The 20496-nt window shown below is 40.6% G+C and overlaps 1 protein-coding gene across 1 annotated transcript; it reads left to right on the top strand.

The window, feature by feature from the left end:
* Positions 1 to 16462, top strand: zdhhc5a (zDHHC palmitoyltransferase 5a; the record flags this gene model as incomplete). The annotated part of the gene is made up of 11 exons (XM_080028679.1): positions 1 to 164; positions 688 to 809; positions 1107 to 1264; positions 6152 to 6324; positions 7006 to 7108; positions 8122 to 8213; positions 9787 to 9913; positions 11176 to 11266; positions 11406 to 11515; positions 12558 to 13534; positions 14820 to 16462. 11 exons carry the CDS (start codon positions 1 to 3, stop codon positions 15028 to 15030), a joined length of 2328 nt encoding a protein of 775 aa, XP_079884805.1. The 3' UTR covers positions 15031 to 16462.
* Between the last annotated feature and the right edge of the window lie 4034 nt (positions 16463 to 20496).

The following is a 20496-nucleotide window of genomic DNA, read 5'->3' on the forward strand; positions in this document are numbered from 1 at the left end:
ATGACAGGTGGCAGCCATAAGAGTGGAGGGAGGGGTCCATCCTCGTCCCCCCTCCCCCACTCCGTGGTCCCACCCAGCAAACCACTGCGACCCTCCCGCTATGTTCCAGTATCGGCCGCCACTTTCTTCCTTGTTGGCTCAACCACACTCTTCTTCTGCTTCACGTAAGTTGCATCAATTCAATTCAATTCAATTCAGTTTATTTAAGAAGGGGACAGTGCAAATTAATAAAACACATGGTCATAAATGGGTTAAAAATGCCAGAATTAGCCAAAAGGCTATTCTCCACCTGTCCCCTGACTTCGCTGTTAAAACAAAATACAATTAAACAAGATCAAAAAACAACAACATAAACATGACGGAACCCCACAGACAAAACAGGGCATCACAGAACAGAGTAATGTTTACGGCCCTCAACCGGAGGGTTATTTGGGAGGGAGTGGTATTTTTGTTATTCAATTAAGATACTTTAATGAGCTGCCACTGATAAACAAGTAGCTTAAGTTACGAGTTATAAGCAGTGTTAACATTAAAAATAGATAGGTAACATGTGTTTATAACGTGTAACATGAAGAAGTGTGAAGAACAAACAGATGCTCACATTTTAATGTTAACTTTCTATGGGGCCACAACCTCTATTTGTTACATCTGAACCATGTAATGTGACATTCTCTGATCATGTTCCAGGTGTCCGTGGCTTTCAGAACGTTTCTCGGTAGCTGTGCCCATCTACAACGGAGTCATCTTCCTGTTTGTTTTGTCTAATTTCTGTATGGCCACATTTATGGACCCTGGCATCTTCCCGAGAGGTGAGTGAATAGTTTAATGTACTGTTAGTATCACCAAATAGGACAGTAAATGCTGTCTGTAGTATGTCTATTTTGCTGTTATTATTTGTATAAATTCTCTATTTATCCTGGTGCAAGGATAATTACCCATTAAAGCCTCAAACGTCCTAATTTCCCATTTGAATAGTCTCAGAAAGATGAAGAACTTCTCCACTAGTGTCAATCCGGCACATTCTTGTTGGATCAGTGAGGAAGTAAGGGTAGGAGTTGAAGCTGGGTTGTGGATCCAATGTGTGTCTTCTGTTCCCATCTGTGCAGCTGAGGAGGACGAGGATAAGGACGATGATTTCCGTGCTCCCCTTTACAAGACAGTAGAGATCAGAGGGATTCAGGTCAGGATGAAGTGGTGTTCAACCTGTCGCTTCTACAGGCCACCTCGCTGCTCCCACTGCTCGGTCTGTGACAACTGTGTGGAGGTGTGCTCACACTCACCCATTCAACATTTACGTGTCAAATATTGGATACATACATTCATGTTGACAGTCTCTGAAAGAATGATGTTTCAAATACAACGTGTAAACAATTTCACGGGAGCGAACTAGACTGCAGTGTTTACTCCTAAATTAATGAGCGGTACTAACACAAAGTTTGCTTTGCTTCACCATCATCAGATTACCATTATTCATCTGAAATAGTCATTATTTACAACAACATAAACACATTACCTCATCGTGATCCATACTAACTGCCGTCTCTCGTTCATTCACTTTCTGTGAGGACACGGAATCTTTCAGCTCCGTGAGAGTAGTTAGGTGACACTGCATCAACTCATTGCAATCAGGTGCGTGTGGCACTGACTGGCATTAGTTGATCCAGAGTCACTAACCACTCTCACGGAGCCGAAAAGAGTCCGGTGCCCTCACACTTTCAATAGGCTACACGGACATGCACTATATTGCGTCCTATTCATTTGACTCTCGCACGGAAGGCACGTGCTAAAAAACAGCTTTGCGACAGCTGGCGTCGTAAAAATACTACCGCTTTTGTCCAAAGGGGCCGCCAACGGACAAAGTTACTCGTAGTGGCTTTAAGCTGCGGGACTGGTCTGCACCACAGAAGTAGGAACCTGCTCAACCTTTGGCCCTACGCCACGCTGCTGCAGCAGCTGACCAGACCACACATAGAGGTGTCGAGGTGTATTGTTAAACTAAAAGTCAAACTCCCACAACATCGGTGATTCGCCGCACTGCCTGATTTTGTGTGAACGCAGCCCAAACAGCCTTTAAACAATGCAATAAATTCATTAAGAGGAAGTAGAGGGTTTACATTCATGGCTTTTTAGATGAATAAATATGTATTCCTAATAACAGAACTGGGTAACACTTTATAAAAACTGAACACTATTTAGCATTAGTTAAGTATCAGTAAATGCATCATCTCACAACTTCACCAAGGGCACCCTCCATAGATGTTTTATTCTTGATTAAAAACTACAATAAGTGTTAAATGATTTTATCTTCATACTTTATAAATGATGGTTTCAGCATTTCTAAATTTAGTAATATATACACTCAACAAAAATATAAACGCAACACTTTTGTTTTTGCTCCCATTTTTCATGAGATGGACTTAAAGATCTAAAATTCATTCCAGATACACAATTGTACCATTTCTCTCAAACATTGTTCACAAATCTGTCTAAATGTGTGATAGTGAGCACTTCTGCTTTGCTGAGATAATCCATCCCACCTCACAGGTGTGCCACATCAAGATGCTGATCTGACATCATGATTAGTGCACAGGTGTGCCTTAGACTGTCCACAATAAAAGGCCACCCTGAAATGTGCAGTTTTGTCTCACAGCAAAATGCCACAGATGCCACAAGCATTGAGGGAGCGTGCAATTGGCATGCTGACAGCAGGAATGTCAACCAGATCTGTTGCTCGTGCATTGAATGTTAATTTCTCCACCATAAGCCGTCTCCAGCAACTTCGCACAGCCATTGAAGAGGAGTGGACCAACATTCCACAGGCCACAATTGACAATCTGATAAACTCTATGCGAAGAAGATGTGTTGCACTGCATGAGGCAAATGGTGGTCACACCAGATACTGACTGGTTCTGAGTCCCCAGACCCCCAATAAAGCAAAAACATGCACATTTCAGAGTGGCCTTTTATTGTGGACAGTCTAAGGCACACCTGTGCACTAATCATGATGTCAGATCAGCATCTTGATGTGGCACACCTGTGAGGTGGGATGGATTATCTCAGCAAAGCAGAAGTGCTCACTATCACACATTTAGACAGATTTGTGAACAATGTTTGAGAGAAATGGTACAATTGTGTATCTGGAATGAATTTTAGATCTTTAAGTTCATCTCATGAAAAATGGGAGCAAAAACAAAAGTGTTGCGTTTATATTTTTGTTGAGTGTATTACACATTATACACGGGTGTAATCAATCGAAATGTCACAGGTGGAAAAAGGAATCGTCGATTTGCCCTGCCCCCAGAGTGACGTTCAGCAGGAATGCATCCCCCCTATAATGAAACATTTACAGTGGTCGGCCAAAATTATTAGAACACTTGGCATTTCAGTTGTTTTTGTTAAATTGGCCATTAAAATACCCATTAAACAAATGTAATATCTACAAAGTCATCATTATGCTCTTTAAAACATAGAATAGAGCCATCATTAGGAGATGTAGGACATTTTCCGGTAACACTTTATAATAACTATCCGTTGTAACTCGTTAATAGATCATTAGTAAACTCTTAATTAATGATTATTAATGATTTGTTAAGTGTTTGTTAGCAGTTTGTTAAGGATTTATAACAATGGTAGATAGTTAATAGCTTAATAATTGAATCAGTTCATCTGGGACGAGGCTGAAATAGGCTATAGACCAGGGGTATTCAACTAAAATTCAAATAGGTCCAGTTAGAGAAAATGTCCTCAAGCAAAGGTCCGGAACATCATAATGTCTAACTTGCGTTATGATTCAGTGTGATATATAGTGAAGTAGCCTAGTAGTTGTATCAACGTCTGCATGTAATTAACAACTGACAGATCAATATAGAAAGAACAATTCAAAAACATGTCAACAATATTTATTCTCACTTTTAAATAATTATAGATATATAATGCTGAAGATATATGTATTATTTAAGTGACTCAACTGAAACTAATCTCTTCATAGAGAAGGGCTGCATTTAAAAATAAAATGGTGAAAATAAATATAATAATAATCTTAAAATAAAGATAAAATATATAATTCATTTTTGAAAAATTAAATAATTTTGAGAAATATTTTCAATGTATAATTTCTAAACTTCACTATACCTACTATGTTTGTTTAACATAGTAATCTCCCACTTTGTCTAATACTGGATTTTTATTTTGCAATTTTGAAAAGCTCTGAAAAAGTGACATGTCAGAAACTAAACCCTTGTAGGGGGGTCTGGGGGTTTCCCCCCCAGTAATTTTTTTTTGTGTTTTTAGAATGTAATCGGAGCATTCTGGTGCATTCTGGGGAAAATAATAAAAGAAAAGGTCAACATTTAATATAGTTAAGATGAATAGAAAAATTAACAAAAAAACATAACTTGCTAGCAGCCAGATAACTGGACTGAGGGACGGATGACCACTAGCTTTCGCTAATGTTAGTGGGGGCTACTGCCAAATATCTTGCTAAAAAATTAACCTGTATTTATAAATTCTGCCATTACTAAGAATATGTAAAACTTAAAATGTAGATAATTGAAACTACATACAAAAAAAATTTAAAAATAATGTTTTTCCTGTTGCTGTTGTGGGCAGTAGATGCAGTGCTGCTGGCGATTGGTGATTATGTCAATCTTATGTCTGTGTCATTCACACATAGGTCTACATCAGGGTAATAGAGAGTCCACATGATTGCACCTTGATCGGTTTTCACCAGTCTTACAAAAGGGGAAAAAACCATAGATAGTAAATAATAGGAAAAAACTCAGCTGTTGATCGCTCGTTAACTCGCTCGCGACACACAGAGCCGGTGTTGTGCCGAAATCCCACTCCCCGCCGAAATCCCACTCCCCACTGCCTTCCTAGCGTATTGCTAGTTGTAGTTTGAAGAACCGAGGCGATTTTTACAAGCCAAGTTCCTTCGTCTTAGGCTTTGAGGAAACTGTTCGTAGGCTATTTAATTCATGTTTCATCAAAATATAAGTTATGTTTTGCTGCACTTGAGAGTCTATACGATTTGTGCCCTCTGTCCCCCGCACTTTCTACAACCACTTAATTCATTTTTTTATTTTTTTATTTTTTATTAACCTTTATTTATACAGGTAAAATAAAATCTCATTGAGACCCAGGGTCTCATTTACATGAGAGACCCATTTGTTATATGTTGTAACACATTTTTCCGAGCTGTCCTTAAACGCACCATGAGAAGCCTGGTGCGTTTAAGCCTCCTAGAGGGGAGTGGGATCCTGCGGGGGAGTGGGAATTCGGCACAACACCGGTGAGCGAGCGGGCGAGCGAGAGAGAAAGCTGTCTCTCACTCTCCTCCCGCTGTCTTTCTCACTCTAATCTGATTTATTTCGCTGAAATTCTCGTAATTCTTGCACTTCTCTCTGTCATCTCTCGCATGATAGCTCACTGTCTCTTTGTCTGTGAGCCAGCCTGAGCCGGGAATGCACAGATTCGATTGGCTGCCTGAGTAGCAGGAGGCGGGATGGCTTAACTCGAAAGCATTTCCTGATTCGCTAAACCAGTACCGTAAAGTCTAGAAAAGCTGCGCCGGTCAAAATAGAAGCGCCCCGTCAAAATTTTAAATACTTAAATAATTGATTGACTACAGGTCCGGGTCCGTATAGGACGGCGTCTGGGTCCGGACCCGGACCGCGGTCCGCCTGTTAGTGACCCCCGCTATAGACTATACACAGTGCATGGGCAACTGAGGGCAGCCCCATTTTCAAATATTTTTAAATAAACTCAATACACACTGTGCATGCCATGGACTTGAACGTGACGTGATCAGTTAATCTCGGATTACCTCCCAGATGAACTGATTCAATTATTAAGATATTAACTATCTACCATTGTTATAAATCCTTAACAAACTGCTAACAAACACTTAAAAAATCATTAATAATCATTAATTAAGAGTTTACTAATGATCTATTAACAAGTTACAACGGATAGTTATTATAAAGTGTTACCCATTTTCCTTACAAAAAACATTGTAAAGTACACTTTAGACCGCCATGATGCCACCAATTCACCTAACCCTAACACTTTTTCACAACAGTATTTATAGATAAATGCCATTCACTCTACTGGTTTCCTTACAATAGTTTCTTTTTCAACCCTCAAAATGTAGGACTTTGATCACCACTGTCCATGGGTGAACAACTGCATAGGAAGGAGGAACTACCGCTACTTCTTCCTCTTCCTCCTCTCTCTAACAGCTCATATTATGGCAGTGTTTGGCTTCGGCCTTCTCTTTATCCTCTACCATCGGCAGAACACGGACCGTCTGCATGGCATCGTCACGTATCCTTTCATGTCCCTCACCAATTATTTTATCCTATCTATTTTAGATTGCCAATATGGTTCAGTTTACAGTGTTATACACCTCAGCCAGAAGTTCCCTACAATTCTGGGACAAGTAATAAAAATAACCGCCCGCCTACATACTTCCGCTCAATTTTAATTTCCCTTCAGTAGTCAGTCTGGGTGTGTGGTATATTGGTGGGTTCTATCCAGCCAGATTTCTGCCAGTGCAATCAGCGAACAGAAGGAGGCCGGGGCATGACATAAGTCACGACCAAACGTTATGCGATTGGTTGGCAGATCCAGAGTGGCACTGGGCAGATCCAATAGTTTTAAACTTCAACAGACACCCTTCTTCAAGTGAGTGAGTTTGTCAATTGAGCGATTCCAGACCTTCTGTACAAATGAAATGAGTTACGATGGTCTGGTAGGACCAGGCTACATCCAGGTGCCGTTTGAAAGACATTTGTGTCCTTAAAAAAAGATTTTAATGTTTAATAATTATAATTATTTTTGTGACATTTACATGTCCATGACCAAACAAACCTTGTATCTATTCAGAAGTAGCAGCAAAATCTAACAGGCATATTTTCCTGAAATCTAATAATGTAATCTCTATGGGCCTTCATAAATCTGTTGATTCTGATCTCTTGAGATATTCCTTGACCCCTGTGCTTCCAGACTGGCGGTAATGTGTGTTGCAGGGATGTTCTTTGTCCCTGTTGCTGGCCTCACTGGTTTCCACATGGTGCTTGTGGCCAGAGGCAGGACCACCAATGAACAGGTATGAAGCTCTCTGGTATGTCTGGCAGGTATGTCTGCTGGAGTCACAGCTAAAATAGTTGTTGAGTCCCATAATCCTGTTGTTGATATTTGAAAATGTACAGTATGACATGTTAGGGTTTTTTCATGCTTTGTGCTTTGTAATAAGCCTTTTATTTCTCTGGTTTCTACAAAATGCTGCAAATTAATCTGAAAAAAAATGGTACTAGCAAAGCTGCGCCTCATTTTCAAAGTGTGTCATTTGCCTAATTTATATATGCAAACTATTTTCATTGCCAAGATCAACCTGTGATGTTCTATTTTGATCTATTTCTGGAAAGAAACGGAATAGGAGTCTGCTCTTCATTTACTCTTTGTGTGCATCAGGGAGTTTTCCCAAAAGCTGCTGTGTGAACACGAACACAACCTGAGGCAAAATGCAACATTGTTTCAAATAGGCCCCTGATTCAGACCAGAACGAACTATATATCTGAAAACACCCTTAGAGAACACTTTGCCTTAAAAGCAAAGTAAGTGTTTTCGTCCTTTTAGTTAACTTCCTGTTGGTGACTGCAGTTAGCAGTCCCCTCCCTCGTCCCTGTCACCATCACATGAACGTGCAGTCGTCTTCATCAGATAGTACCGCGATGGAGAGCAGCGAGTCATCGTTCAGGGGCACAGGGACCCGCCTCTTTATAGCGCTCTGTCTCCTGATTGGATAAAACGAGCGAGATACTCGAAATTTTAACTGGCAATTACTGCAAAGCTGAATGACTGGGATACCTGTGTTATGAACTGCACAAATACTGTTTAAGTGATTCCTGTATGAATTTAGAGTGATTTAACACGTATATTAACAAAATAATATCACTTACTTCTCCTTCAAATCAGTCACATTTTCAGACACAAGTGTTGACATGTTTAACAACCGGTCCTTTTGTACTTTGCCATCCTCCCTTTAGCCTTTTGAAAGTATCTTAATGCTGCTTTTTAGGTCACTTTTTATCAATCTCCTATTGGTGTCTCTTTCTCCAGGTAACAGGGAAGTTCAGAGGAGGAGTTAACCCATTCACCAATGGCTGTCGGAAGAATATCTCTCAAGTCCTCTGCAGGTCACAGGCCCCAAGGTGCACTTTTTAACTTGTTCCTTCTAATTTAACAGCTACTCTCCCGGATAGGCTGTTCATAAGCATTACATAACCTTACAAAGGTATGTCTCTTGAGCAAGACACTTAACCCTGCCCGAGGACCCCTTCTGCTGAACTGCATGTTTGTGTTAGATATGTAGGACAGGTTAGCAGAGAAGTAATTTTGATTGCCATGTGTGTGACATACCTTGTGTGACTAAGCATGTGTGTTTCTTGACAATAAATGACTTAACTTAACAAACAGCAAATTATACAGTTTAAAACAATAAGATAAAAAAATATATATTTAAAAAAGCTAATGTCATCATTTGGAGTTGCCGAAGACCTTTTTTCGGAATCCCAGTGAACAGAATTTTACAGTAGTCCAGTTTACTGGAGATAAAGGCATGGGTAAGCTTAACTAGGTCCTCTTTTTACATTATGTCTTTAATTCATGCAGTATTTTGAGTTTCTAAAATAATCTGTTTTCATGGTTTATTGTTCATCGTTTTCTTTCCTCGTCACTCCTTTCTTCAACACCACAATGACCCTCTTTTAAACTGAACTATTCCCCCTTGCTATGTAACTGGCAAGAAATAAGGCTCAGTGTTCACACAGTTTCTCTCCACATTCTGACTTTCGTCTTTGATTTCTCCTCCTCTCTCTTTGGTGGGGTGGCACAAGTTTTAAGTGTGAATCCAGGGTGGCCGGTTCTATTCTAGTGAGTTCCAGTTTGTATGACATTCAAAAAATAGTGAAAACAATAGGAATGGCTTTCTGTCTCAAATATTCTGACCTAGAGACAGTCCAAACAAAATGACTGGGTTGTCTTATTTCAGTGTGTGTGGATCAGTAGGTGCCAAATACCCAAATGTATGTACACAAACTCTGAGAAGGTGAGGTTCTCATAATATGTCCACATGTAATGCATTGATTTAGGCGGTTGTACTTTAATGTAACATGTACTGTAGTGTCTATGGGAGGGGAGAAGAGTTTGTCAGTGTGGCAAAGGAACGTTGTTAATGTGGCCTGTGGCTCCTGAGTTCTTTATAGGTGAAACTCGAAAAATTAGAATATCGTGCAAAAGCGCATTTATTTCAGTAATACAACTTAAATGGTGAAAACAATATATTTTATAGACTCATTACAAGCAAAGTGAGATATGTCAAGGCTTTATTTGTTATCATTTTGATTATTATGGCTTACAGCTTATGAAAACCCCAAATTTAAAATCTCAGAAATTTTAACATTACATGAAATCAATAAAAAAGGGATTTTAAATACAGAAATGTCAGCCCTCTATAAAGTATAATCATCCATATGTACTCAGTACTTGGTTTGGGCCCCTTTTGCATTAATTCTTGCCTCAATTCCAATTCATTTTCTATGATATTCTAATAATATGAGTATCACCTGTATATCGATAGCAATAATTGCATTCTACCATGTTACCCACAAGGTTGAATGCAATTCAACTCTAAAAAGTATTACTGCGTTCAAAAGAAAGCTTGTGTACAAGTGTAGTGGTGGGTCTCTATGATGGGGACATTCACTGCCCCTTTGCTCTGTGCAGGTATCTGGGAAGGAAGAAGTGTTTGCAGAGTGTGTGTGTACAGCCTCCTTTTCTGCGGCCACAGTTGACAGAGGCCCATCTGTCTGCAAAGATCCTGGACAATGGTGTACAGGGAGACATGCACCGGGTAAGAACTGAAGGATAGCTGTTCATAGAGACACCTTTTTACCAAAGTGCCAGTGTTTGATTTGAACATGATTTAAGGGGAAATGTAATAGCTTTTTCCTGTTGATAAGGTGCTGTGTTAGTGGCCAGCCCTACAAACACAAATGTCGCTGAATGAGTGACTGAGTGAGTGAACAAAAGCAACAATTTGTCAGAAATAGTGGTGCAACGGATCATGGTTGATCCGTGGTCCGTACGGACCAACCCTCACAGTTCCTTCGCAGATTGGGGAAACAATGCATAAAAATAAAAATAAAATAGACGACTGTGTTCACGTGATCGCCTCATCTGAATACGGAGCAGTGGCAATTAGAGAGAATAATGTGGGCTACTGGGCTAAGGTATTTAATTGGCTACTGTCCTGCTTGCAGACAAAGCAGACGCACTGAGCGAATTGTAAAGTAAGTTTCGCAAACCAACAGTCAGGGTGATCCCATGGACACCACAAAGCCTGTATGTAAAATATGTTTTAAATCTGACCAAGACATGCCGACCTAGTCAAATAATTAAAAAAGCAACGGGTTAGAGAATGTGGTAGAGAACATAATATAAATCACCTCAAATATAAGACAAACCAGAACTTAGGCTATTATGTTCAAAAAATATTAACACATGTAACAACACAACAAGAGTGTCTAAAATTGGGTTTTGTCTGATGACCCATGACGTCATCGTTCAAGGCATCAACTTTTTCTTTGCAATTTGTCACCTTAGTCAAACGGTTATACAAAATAAATTCCAACAAATTCGATAAACTCTGTGTGTTGGTTGGCTTGATTATACGAGTAAAAGCCAATCACATACTGTAGTCTAGTGGGCGGAACATTAAGTAGCTTCAGTATGTTGATTTGCTGTTAGTCTTATAATATCTAGCCAAGCAGATTAGTGTTGTATGCATTAAGTAGCACTCTGTGGTAAATATAACCAGAGCAGAGAGAGAGAGAGCCAAAGTAGTGCACTGTGTAATTAATTAACTTTATCCATTATCGATGAAATAAAACGCAGATACAGATAATCGTTAAAATGTCAAATATCGTCCCAATAATCGTCCAGGGCGATAATTGATCAACCCCTAATAGATACTGTCATACATTCAATTATAGCGACAATGTAAAACTGGTCTTGACTTGACTTGACTTCATATCATCTTCATATGTTGTCAACTGAATGTGATTCTCTGACCTTGTATCTCTTTTCTATCCATCTGCTCCGTTCTTTCCCAAGTCCAAGTCCAGCCTGGAGATGATGGAGAGCCAGTCATGTGACAGTGAAGCTCCTCCTCCTCCTAAACCAGAGCTGCGCTACACTGCAGAGGGTAACCCTCCCCTATACTCTCTGACCTGCACCAGCTATCTGCACATTGTCTCATCTTTTGTAAAAAAAAAAAGCAAGCATTGCTCTGGTTTTTGGTTGATTTGACACTGATATTCTTTCTCTTTCCATCCCTCCTGCAGAGTTCAGTCTACTTAAACAAGCCCCTCCCACTCCCAGCATGTACAAATACAGGCCTCACTACAGCCCCGGGAGGAACCACACTGCGCTCACACACGCTTACGCCAACCAGGTATTGCACACACAAATACTCACAGGAGAGACAGCCAGGTGATTTGCGAGGACAGTTACACACAAGATAAATCAGTTCATCACATTCATATTTTTTCTTATTATTTTTGATTCCCTGATCAGCCATTTCGTCGTCATTAAATCATTATTTTGATCGACGCAGTGTTTTAAGAGCTCTGTGTCAATCGAATCCATTCAGTCTGATTACTGGGATAAGGTCCATTCCAAAGCTAATGTTTAGTTTTCAATAGGAATCTGATAGATTGGAAATGGACATAAAGAGATTTTTAAAGAAGACAAAAGTAAGTCATCATCACTGCTATTAGTAATCTGTTAACTCTAGATATCAATGAACTACTGGCCATTTTGCCTGGTTGGTCCAACAAAGTTAGCATGATGTTGATTTCTGTCTCTTGAGATAATTGGCGTTTGCTCTGATAAGAGACAATGCTGGTTTATCATCATTAGAAAATACAAAAAAAAAAGAAAGCACTTCCTGTGTGGCAAAGAAAAAACAGCTGTGGTGTTGTTATGTCAACACTAGAGGGAGTACAGTGAAATAGGCTGTGTTCGAAACAGCCTACTAACGTCCTCCCTCTTTCATACCCAAGATGTATATACTACATACTGTGTACTTAACGATTTATTGTGTATGCGAGGTTCGTCGGACCCTTTACACTGACGTATGCAGAAGCAATAAAGAATGTTTAAAAAACCTTCTGTGTCGTTTGAAAAGACGCAATGCATTGTGGGGCGGTTGAGTAGGAAAAGTAACATTTTGATCCATACACAAAATTGGAACTCGGAAGTAAGTAGCCTACTCATCCGGGCATTTATCCTCTACACAAGCTCGAATACACAACCACAACATACTCAAATTGACATCAAAATGAGTATGAGAAGGACGCTAGTATGGCTTTTCGAACACAGCCGCAGAGATTCCTGCTCACACCTAGAAACCTCTCTCTTATTTGCTGGGCTTCTTGTTTCTTTTTCTTCTTCTTCCCCCTCTCTATCCCTCCCCCTTTCTCCTCCTCCACCAGTTAAGTAGAGGGGAGAGTGTTGGCAGTGCCAGGGCCTCGTCCCTCCTGCAGGCCAGCCAGCAGCCTGCGTTCCGCTCCCAGCCCAGCCTGGAGCAGAGAGAGCAGAGAGAAGCTTCCTGTGAGAGGGGAGGGGAGGGAGGCCAGAGGAAAGAGGGAGCAGGAGAGCTAGGAGGAGGGGGCATCCCTGGCTACTCCCTGGGCGGACGCTCCTATCCCTCCTTCTCCGAGCCCATGGTCCCATCAGGAGTGGCTTCACCATCCTCTATCTCCAATCACACCTCAGTAGGTGCTGCCCATGTCTCCGAGGCAACCACAACCTCAACCAGCTTCAAGAGCCTAGCCAACCAGTCACCACCGCCTCATCAGCCCTCCCGCAACGGGAGTCTGTCATATGAAAGCTTGCTGGCAGGCGGAGAGGAGTTTGACAAAGGGGTGCGGGCGGGTTCAGCAACTGCTGAGATGTCCTCTGAGAGACCCTGTACGCCAGCAGCAGGCAGCTACAGCTCTCTCCTGTCCTCACAACAGAGAGTGGCTGAGATGCACTCCCATCAGCACCACCACCACCACCACCAGGCCTTCCTGCATCGCTCCTCCTCCTCCACCTCCTCCTCCCCGCCCCCTGAGAGGCAGCGTCTGCTGGCTGAGCCCCGCGCCCTGCAGCCTGGAGCCAGTCAGGCTCCACACCATCACCACCATCACTCCCATCACCACCACTCCCATCACCACCACTCCTCTTCCTCTTCCTCCCACCCTCCTCACCAGGCGTATCCATACCGCACCCGCTCCACGGACACCAGCCGTCCCCCACGGTCCCCACACGCCCCCCCTCTGGGCAAGTCTCTGTCCTACTCCAGCGCTGCTGCTGCTGAGATGCAGTACCGGCTGGTCCGACAGGCGGCCGCCTCAGCAGGAGCTAATGCAGCGGGGGTAGGAGGAGGAGGGATGGGAGGAGGAAGAGGAGGAATACATGCACCAAAGTGAGTATGAGTTTGGCCTTTTGTAGGCACAATGGGGTCGCTGCTAATCCAGAGAAAAAACCACCTGCTCGCCTGAAAACTACCTGACACCTGCACCTCCTCCTCTCCCCTTCTCTCCTCCTCCTCCTGCCAGCATTCCTGTGAGTGCATCTTCCTTTTCCCTTTTCATCTTTGATGTTGTGGTCTGCTTGTTTGTTCTTGTCCTTTAGTCGGTAGATTATTTTCTACCAGTATCTTTAGCTTTTACAGATAAATCTGATTCTATACACATTGCATCAAATGTGTGCACATTTATAGGGCACAAAAACATGGACCCATAAAGGCGATTTCACGTCTGCCGTGTTTAGTTCAATTGAAATGAAATTCGGGTGCATTTTTCACCTTTGCAGTGGTTTGTTAGAACACAGCAATCGCACTCGGGTGCGCACCAAACAAGCGTGCAGAGGCCTTGTTGAATGGCTGGTCTCGGTAGGAACACTGGTCCTTTGTGGAGTCTGAGCTCCCATTGCCAGCATCGCTATGCGTTATGTTTATCATTTTAATTTTTGTCATGCTATAGACATCACACCATACGTGGAATGACCATTTAATTATTGTCGAGTTTTTGCCCTGATCTCTTTATTATTTTGTGCCAATTACTTTTCCCTAGACATTAATGAGAGCACTGACGATGCAGAGGTAGCTCAGGTGTGTCTATTTTTCGCTATGGTGGAAAGCTGATTCTGCCTTTTTGCGCCGATAAACACTCACCGACCACTTTATTAGGTACACCTGTTCAATGGCTTATAAAAACAAAAAGCTAATCAGCCAATCACATGGCAGCAATTTAATGCATTTAGGCATTTAGATGTGGTCAAGACAATGTACTTTAGTCAAACCGAGCATCAGAATGGGGAAGAAAGGGGGTTAAAGTGACTTTGAACGTGGCATGGTTGATGTTGCACGGCAGGATGGATCCATACTTTCATGTTGTTTACGCCAAATTCTGAACCTGCCATCTGAATGTCACAACTGAAATCGAGACTCATCAGACCAGGCATGATTTTTCAATCTTCTATTGTCCAATATTGGTGATCCTGTGAGAATTGTAGCCTCAGTTTCATGTTTTTAGCTGACAGGAGTGGCTTGACCTCATCACTTAAGGCACTCCGATAATAAGCACTGAGTCTTTTAAATAAAGAGTTTGTCTCCCAATCTCTTCTTTAAATCCACTCTGGTCTTCCTGTCCTTTACTGTCACACTGATCATCCTTCCTTTTTTTGTCTTTCTTTCTTTTTAACATCAGGGATGAGCGGCTCCAGATGAAACCTCTGATTGGGACCAATGGCAGCCAGCTGTTTCCCTACAGCTCCGCCCCTTCCTCTCCCTCTCACCCAGTCGGTAGCAGCAGCCGCTCTGCATTGGCCTTGATGCTGAGTCCTGCCCGTAGGCCCCGGGGCGGTGGGCTCCAGAGAGGGACAAGTCTCGGGGGCAACACCTACGAGATCTCAGTCTGAAAAGACCAGCGAGACCAGGAGGACATTAGACTGTCTTTCTCTACTTTCACGGAGGGAGAGAGAGATGGCTCTTCCATCAATTAAGAGGATGTCAAGGTCTTAACTCATTGGTTGACTGAGCTAAACTGTACTGGACCGGCCAAGCTGCTGACACACCTTGATAACTGTGCTAGTAAAATGACTGCTGTAGTTGGACTTGGTGGTAATGGGCTTGGTGACAGACTTTTCTTTGGATCTCACCAAACCAAACGGGAACCATGAGTTGGCTTATTTTTGTGAGGCCTATGGCTCACTATAAATCTGGGTGTACATTATAAAAGTATAGCAGCGCAAGGCATTACCACTGCCAGGTGAGGAGATGTCCTGCCGGGACCACCAATGAACACTGGATTAGGGTGGGAAGACTAAGTTTTATGAAGGTTTATATCAGCACTTGTGGACTGAAGCTGCATTTAAGTAAAACAATGGTGCAGATGTTTAATATATGAAGATTTAATCAATTCATTGAACATGATGAAGATCAAAATATTGTTTCATGCAGACTTTGTGGAATCCAATCAAAAGGTTTCCCATAGAATCAATTACCCAAACTGGTCAGTTTAGGTAATCCAAACATACAATGAAACACAAGTTATACTATATCAAGTCTTAGCAAGTTCTTAATACAAGTTCCACCAAATAGAACTTTGTGTGTGACTGCAATAGCTTTGTGTGACGGACAGATTTAGTACTGCAGCCAAGGCAGGGTCTCCTTCCTCTTGTCTCCACTTGTTAACAGCCTTTCTTTTCCTTTTTCTGGAAATGCACAACAGAACCTGACAGGAGGATCTATGCTGGACTTGTGACGATCTACCTGCAGCTTAGGAAAGCTACCTGTGGACTTTTCAATAAATGTTGATGTGTGTATTGACTGATGAAAAATGTGAAATTGAAAGAAACTAAACATAATGCTGATACCCTTTTTCTTAGATAAATGTGTTTATTTATTCCTAGATGTGATTATGATTTTTAGGTTTGTACAGGATGATGTTTTCTTTCTTCTTCTGAGTGGCGTTCATTCCGGACTGCAGCATGCACTACTATTACTACTAGCCACTATAGGCCATTGTGTTTCGGCTGTGGATCATGTTATCTGTTTGAACATACAAGAAGTGAGGAAACTAAGGTGAACAAGTAAATTATGTTTTGGCCTTTTGTTGTAACACAGTCTTTAAGACGAAGCAGTTTCTTTTTTTCTAGAAATGTAAATGCAATTGCCTTGAGATTTCAAGTGTTTTTCTAATGTTACCTATTTAATTTGAATTTTTTTATATGAATTTTTATGAAAATCTGGCTATTGATAAATGAAGAGTTTATAATATGTAGCCTGCTCAACAGAGGAATTTTGTTTTCAGTTTCAGAATTGTGGTAAATCAAGCCCATCTGATTTTTTAGCTCCACTGATTAGATGTAAGACCATGTGATGAATATAGGTGTCTTTAAAAAAAAATCCTTTTCAAAGGTAGAAATAAGGAATGCCATTATTTCAGAATTTGACAAGAAATCCATTCAGAAATGGTCACGGTGTAATAAAGGGTGGTTAAATTGTAATTTCATGAGGTCAAATTTGTACACTTAAAGTCTACTATGTAACACATACGAAACAATCACGTTATATATTGCATATGGTGCTTGAAAGGGCTGCAATTTAACTTGAAACATGAGACTTTGCCAGACTTTTATCGTTGCCCATAACAAAGACAGTTCACTTATCTCTACGAACAGTAATCTGGTCAGATTCTTCCGCTAAAAATGCAAAGGATGAGTCATTTCTATGCGTACCTGAGTGTGCACTGAATAAACAGGAGAAGACTCTTTATTGTCAACAACCAAAACTGTTCTGAATCCTAACGTTAGATGTCTTGTGCCCAGTGGTATAGGTAGTTGTTTATCCTGTTTAAAGATGGAAACCAAGAGAACCTAAGCTTTATGCATGGTCTCATCTGTCATCCTGCATTGGAATTTCCTTTTTGCACAACTGATGGCTACTTCAAATGCCTCTAGTCTAGACGGTGCAAAAAACCTTGCATCATCCATCATTATAACTGGTCTATCACACCATCTCTTTATCACTATTTTGGCCAGTAGTGAGGGCAAGCTGCTCGCTGCAGCTCACTTTACCGCCACCTGGTGCCGCTACTTATAAAAAGACTTTCAGAACAGTATATTGGGCCGTTCAAAAAATTATTTTTAGAATAGAGTCAAATGATTCTGACATGGATGAAATCCCCATGTTTTGTATTTCTTTACACTGTTAAAACCGTAAAAACAAAAATTGTGTAAAATACCTAGGCTTTATTCCGAAATCAACTACCACTCTCAGTGGCCCTAATAACCTGTCTGACTATTCAACCCATAGACTCAATTTTCCCAATTAATGTCAAGGAAAGTGCTCAAGATGCAATGAAAAGAAGCTTACAAACCTCCTTTTTTGTATTTGTACAAACCTGAGAAGCCAACCATGTGAAGAAATGTTGAGACTGTTCCTTAATCTTCAGATTACTAACAGAGATCGTTTATGGAAATGTTGTGTTGATATAGTAGACACTTGTAAAACAGATTAAGGAGAACAATTGTTTCAGTGATAAGCATTTGCTAAAGAGCTGAAATTCAAATTCATAAACCTTGAGCTGTTTTTTGCCATTTTGGAGTTTCATTGCTCCTTTAACTGTGATCACGCCCACATTTAGAAAGTAGCATTAAGTCTAATGCAGGACTGCATTTGTTTTACAGTTCTTAGTCAGTGACAGTGCTTTGTCATAATGCCCGCCATCACTTTGTAGTGGCAGACAACAGGCTTATGGATGAGTGTCACCATTAGGTCTGGTTACAGCACAGGACAACATGACATAAATAAATGAAGCACACATGAAGAATCGGGGAGAGAATCCTGTGTCTGATCTTTGAAGCAAAAAGAAAGGAAAAGTCTGTTTGGTGTTCATCTGAGCCCTCTTCTTGATCTGAGCACAATTGATGGGAGGTAAACAATGTAGGTGCTTATTTTCCTGCGTGTCCAATTAGAACAGGCTGGGTAACAAATTCAAATCAAATGACTAATATGTGTACTGTACAGCTTAATGTGAGTGTGTTTGTGAATGTATGTGGTGCAAGGCTGAAGATTGATAATAAACCTAAAACAAAGAGGTGGAACGTAGTCACTCTTTTAACTTGAAATGCCTTACCGAACAGAAGGAAATCTAACCCAGCACGCTGTGGATCAGATTATTTGGCTCCCTCTATTTCAGTGCTTTCTAAAACTGCCACACTGTCAAGGTTAGAATACTGGGCTGTGCTTTTACTGTTTTAGCCCACCTCTCAGAACCGCCCAAGTTGATGCACATTTTGAACTTAGGGGAGGAATGCAGTTCAGCCCAAACTAGGGGGGTTTAGTTACCCATTAAACTGACTTTATCTAACACCACAGCACACAGCTTGCAAGCTGATGCTAGTCTAAACAGGAAGAGAACTTTAAACAATTTCGTTAATATATAATGTAAACAATTGTAAAATATCATTTTCATGAGGCTGTCCAGTCAGAAAGAGACGGATCATGCGTATTTACCAGCACACTCTGTTCAGAGTGCTGACAATGAAATCAAAACTAGACCAATTCTATGTATGAAATATTAATTCCTCTACAATTACGAGTCAAATTTGAGATTATCAAAACGTGCAGTAACGATTGTGTTTTTTCAAGTTCATGTCACAATGGGGTCTTGTATTAAAATGAAAGTAAGGAATCTATTTGAGATTTCCAGTTTTTAAAATGTGAAACGTGAACAAGAACAGAACATTTCATGTAACATTTTTATTTTTATTGTTTTTTATTCTTTACATTTCTCCACAAAAAAATCTAAACAAAATTGCAAATCAAGTCAGAAACCAAATAAATGTAACACAAAACATATTCCTCAGCTGAAAGCTGAACCATTATTTAAATTTGAAATGTCTAACATAAACCTTCGATTTTGATTATATACTTTAACAAAGCTTGATCACTCTTTTCACACCTGTTACAGCAGTAGCAAGCAATAGTTACCACTGATTATAATTGAAACTTTAACCCAAAGTAGGTGGAATGCAAAACACCCCCACACGCATGCACACGCACACACACATATCTAATATCAAATAGTGTTGTTTTTGTGTGTGTGTGTGTGTGTGTGTGTGTTTGTTGGGGGAGGGGGAGGGGGTTAGAAGTTTGCTGCTTTTCAAATGAGACCGGGGTCAACCAGAGGAAATTCAACAGCATGCAGATTATGTCACAGATACACAGAACACACCTACAGAAATATTTTATGTATAAAATCTTATTATTGACCTTTTGTCAAATTTTTCTCTTAAAACTGTACATACTTTAATAGTAACCACATCATAATCTTAGCCTGCAGCCAGTCAAAACAAAACAGAGAATAAAATCTGTATTTATCCTGCTGTGCTCACATTGCTACATTTAAGTGCTTCTTCAATCACAAAAGTTAAATAAACAAGCTTTATTTTCTTTCTGCTACAACATTTTTTACTCCACAGCAAAATGTAATGCATATATACACTTTTACTGTTTCCTACACTTTACTCCGAGTGTAGACTTGATCACTTCGTCTTTGTTTTAGCTCCAATTAATTCTGTGCCTGCACAGAGGAATTGTGTTGCATTCGTTTCCTGGCCTAAAATAAGGATTTGGAAAATAACATTTCAATGAAATCTAAATTGAAATGAGATTAATTCCTTAGCAAATTGGCACTTCAGTGATTAATTTAAATATTAACGTTATATTCTGTGACATCAACTTATTTGTTTCTGCTTTGTGTTTTTTAAATATATGTTTTCATTTAATTTAGATTCCTTCAATGTGGGGAAATAGAAACAGGTCAACGCACTATCTGGCTACCAGCTCAGTTGTTTGAGCTGATGTTTTTCAGTGAATGAAAACACAAGTAAACGAAGGAGTATTGTCATATTACATTCAGTGGTCTTGAACACAAAATCTTTTGGCAGCAGTTTAAGAGCTATTTGGCCACTTGGGGCAGTGGAGAAAAGTAGTAATTACACCATTGAAATATCATCTTCTTTGGGATGCAAACTATGGGGCAGCCAGGAGGGGCTTTCCTCCCCTTAATAAGAAATGAACTTCCCCGGCCAATTCACCATTATTAATTTTTCTGTTTTGTAATCGGGGAAAATCCCTTTCAAGGGAACCAGAGTCTGGTTGTTAAGTTCACACTATAAACAAGGCTGGTGTGAATGCCACCAAAGACAAATTTCCACCTCGGGAGACAATAAAGATCTATTATATCTAAAAAGTGAAGTTAAGGTAAGATCACACTGCACACTGACGCGCAGAAAGACTACATACAAAGTCAATGAACAATAGTGGTTAATAACAGAAACACCGGTATGGTCTTTGATTTGTATGCTCTTGTGGCA

The sequence above is a fragment of the Ammodytes marinus genome (genome assembly GCF_949987685.1).
Source record: "Ammodytes marinus genome assembly, chromosome: 6".
NCBI classification, from domain to species: Eukaryota; Metazoa; Chordata; class Actinopteri; order Uranoscopiformes; family Ammodytidae; genus Ammodytes; species Ammodytes marinus.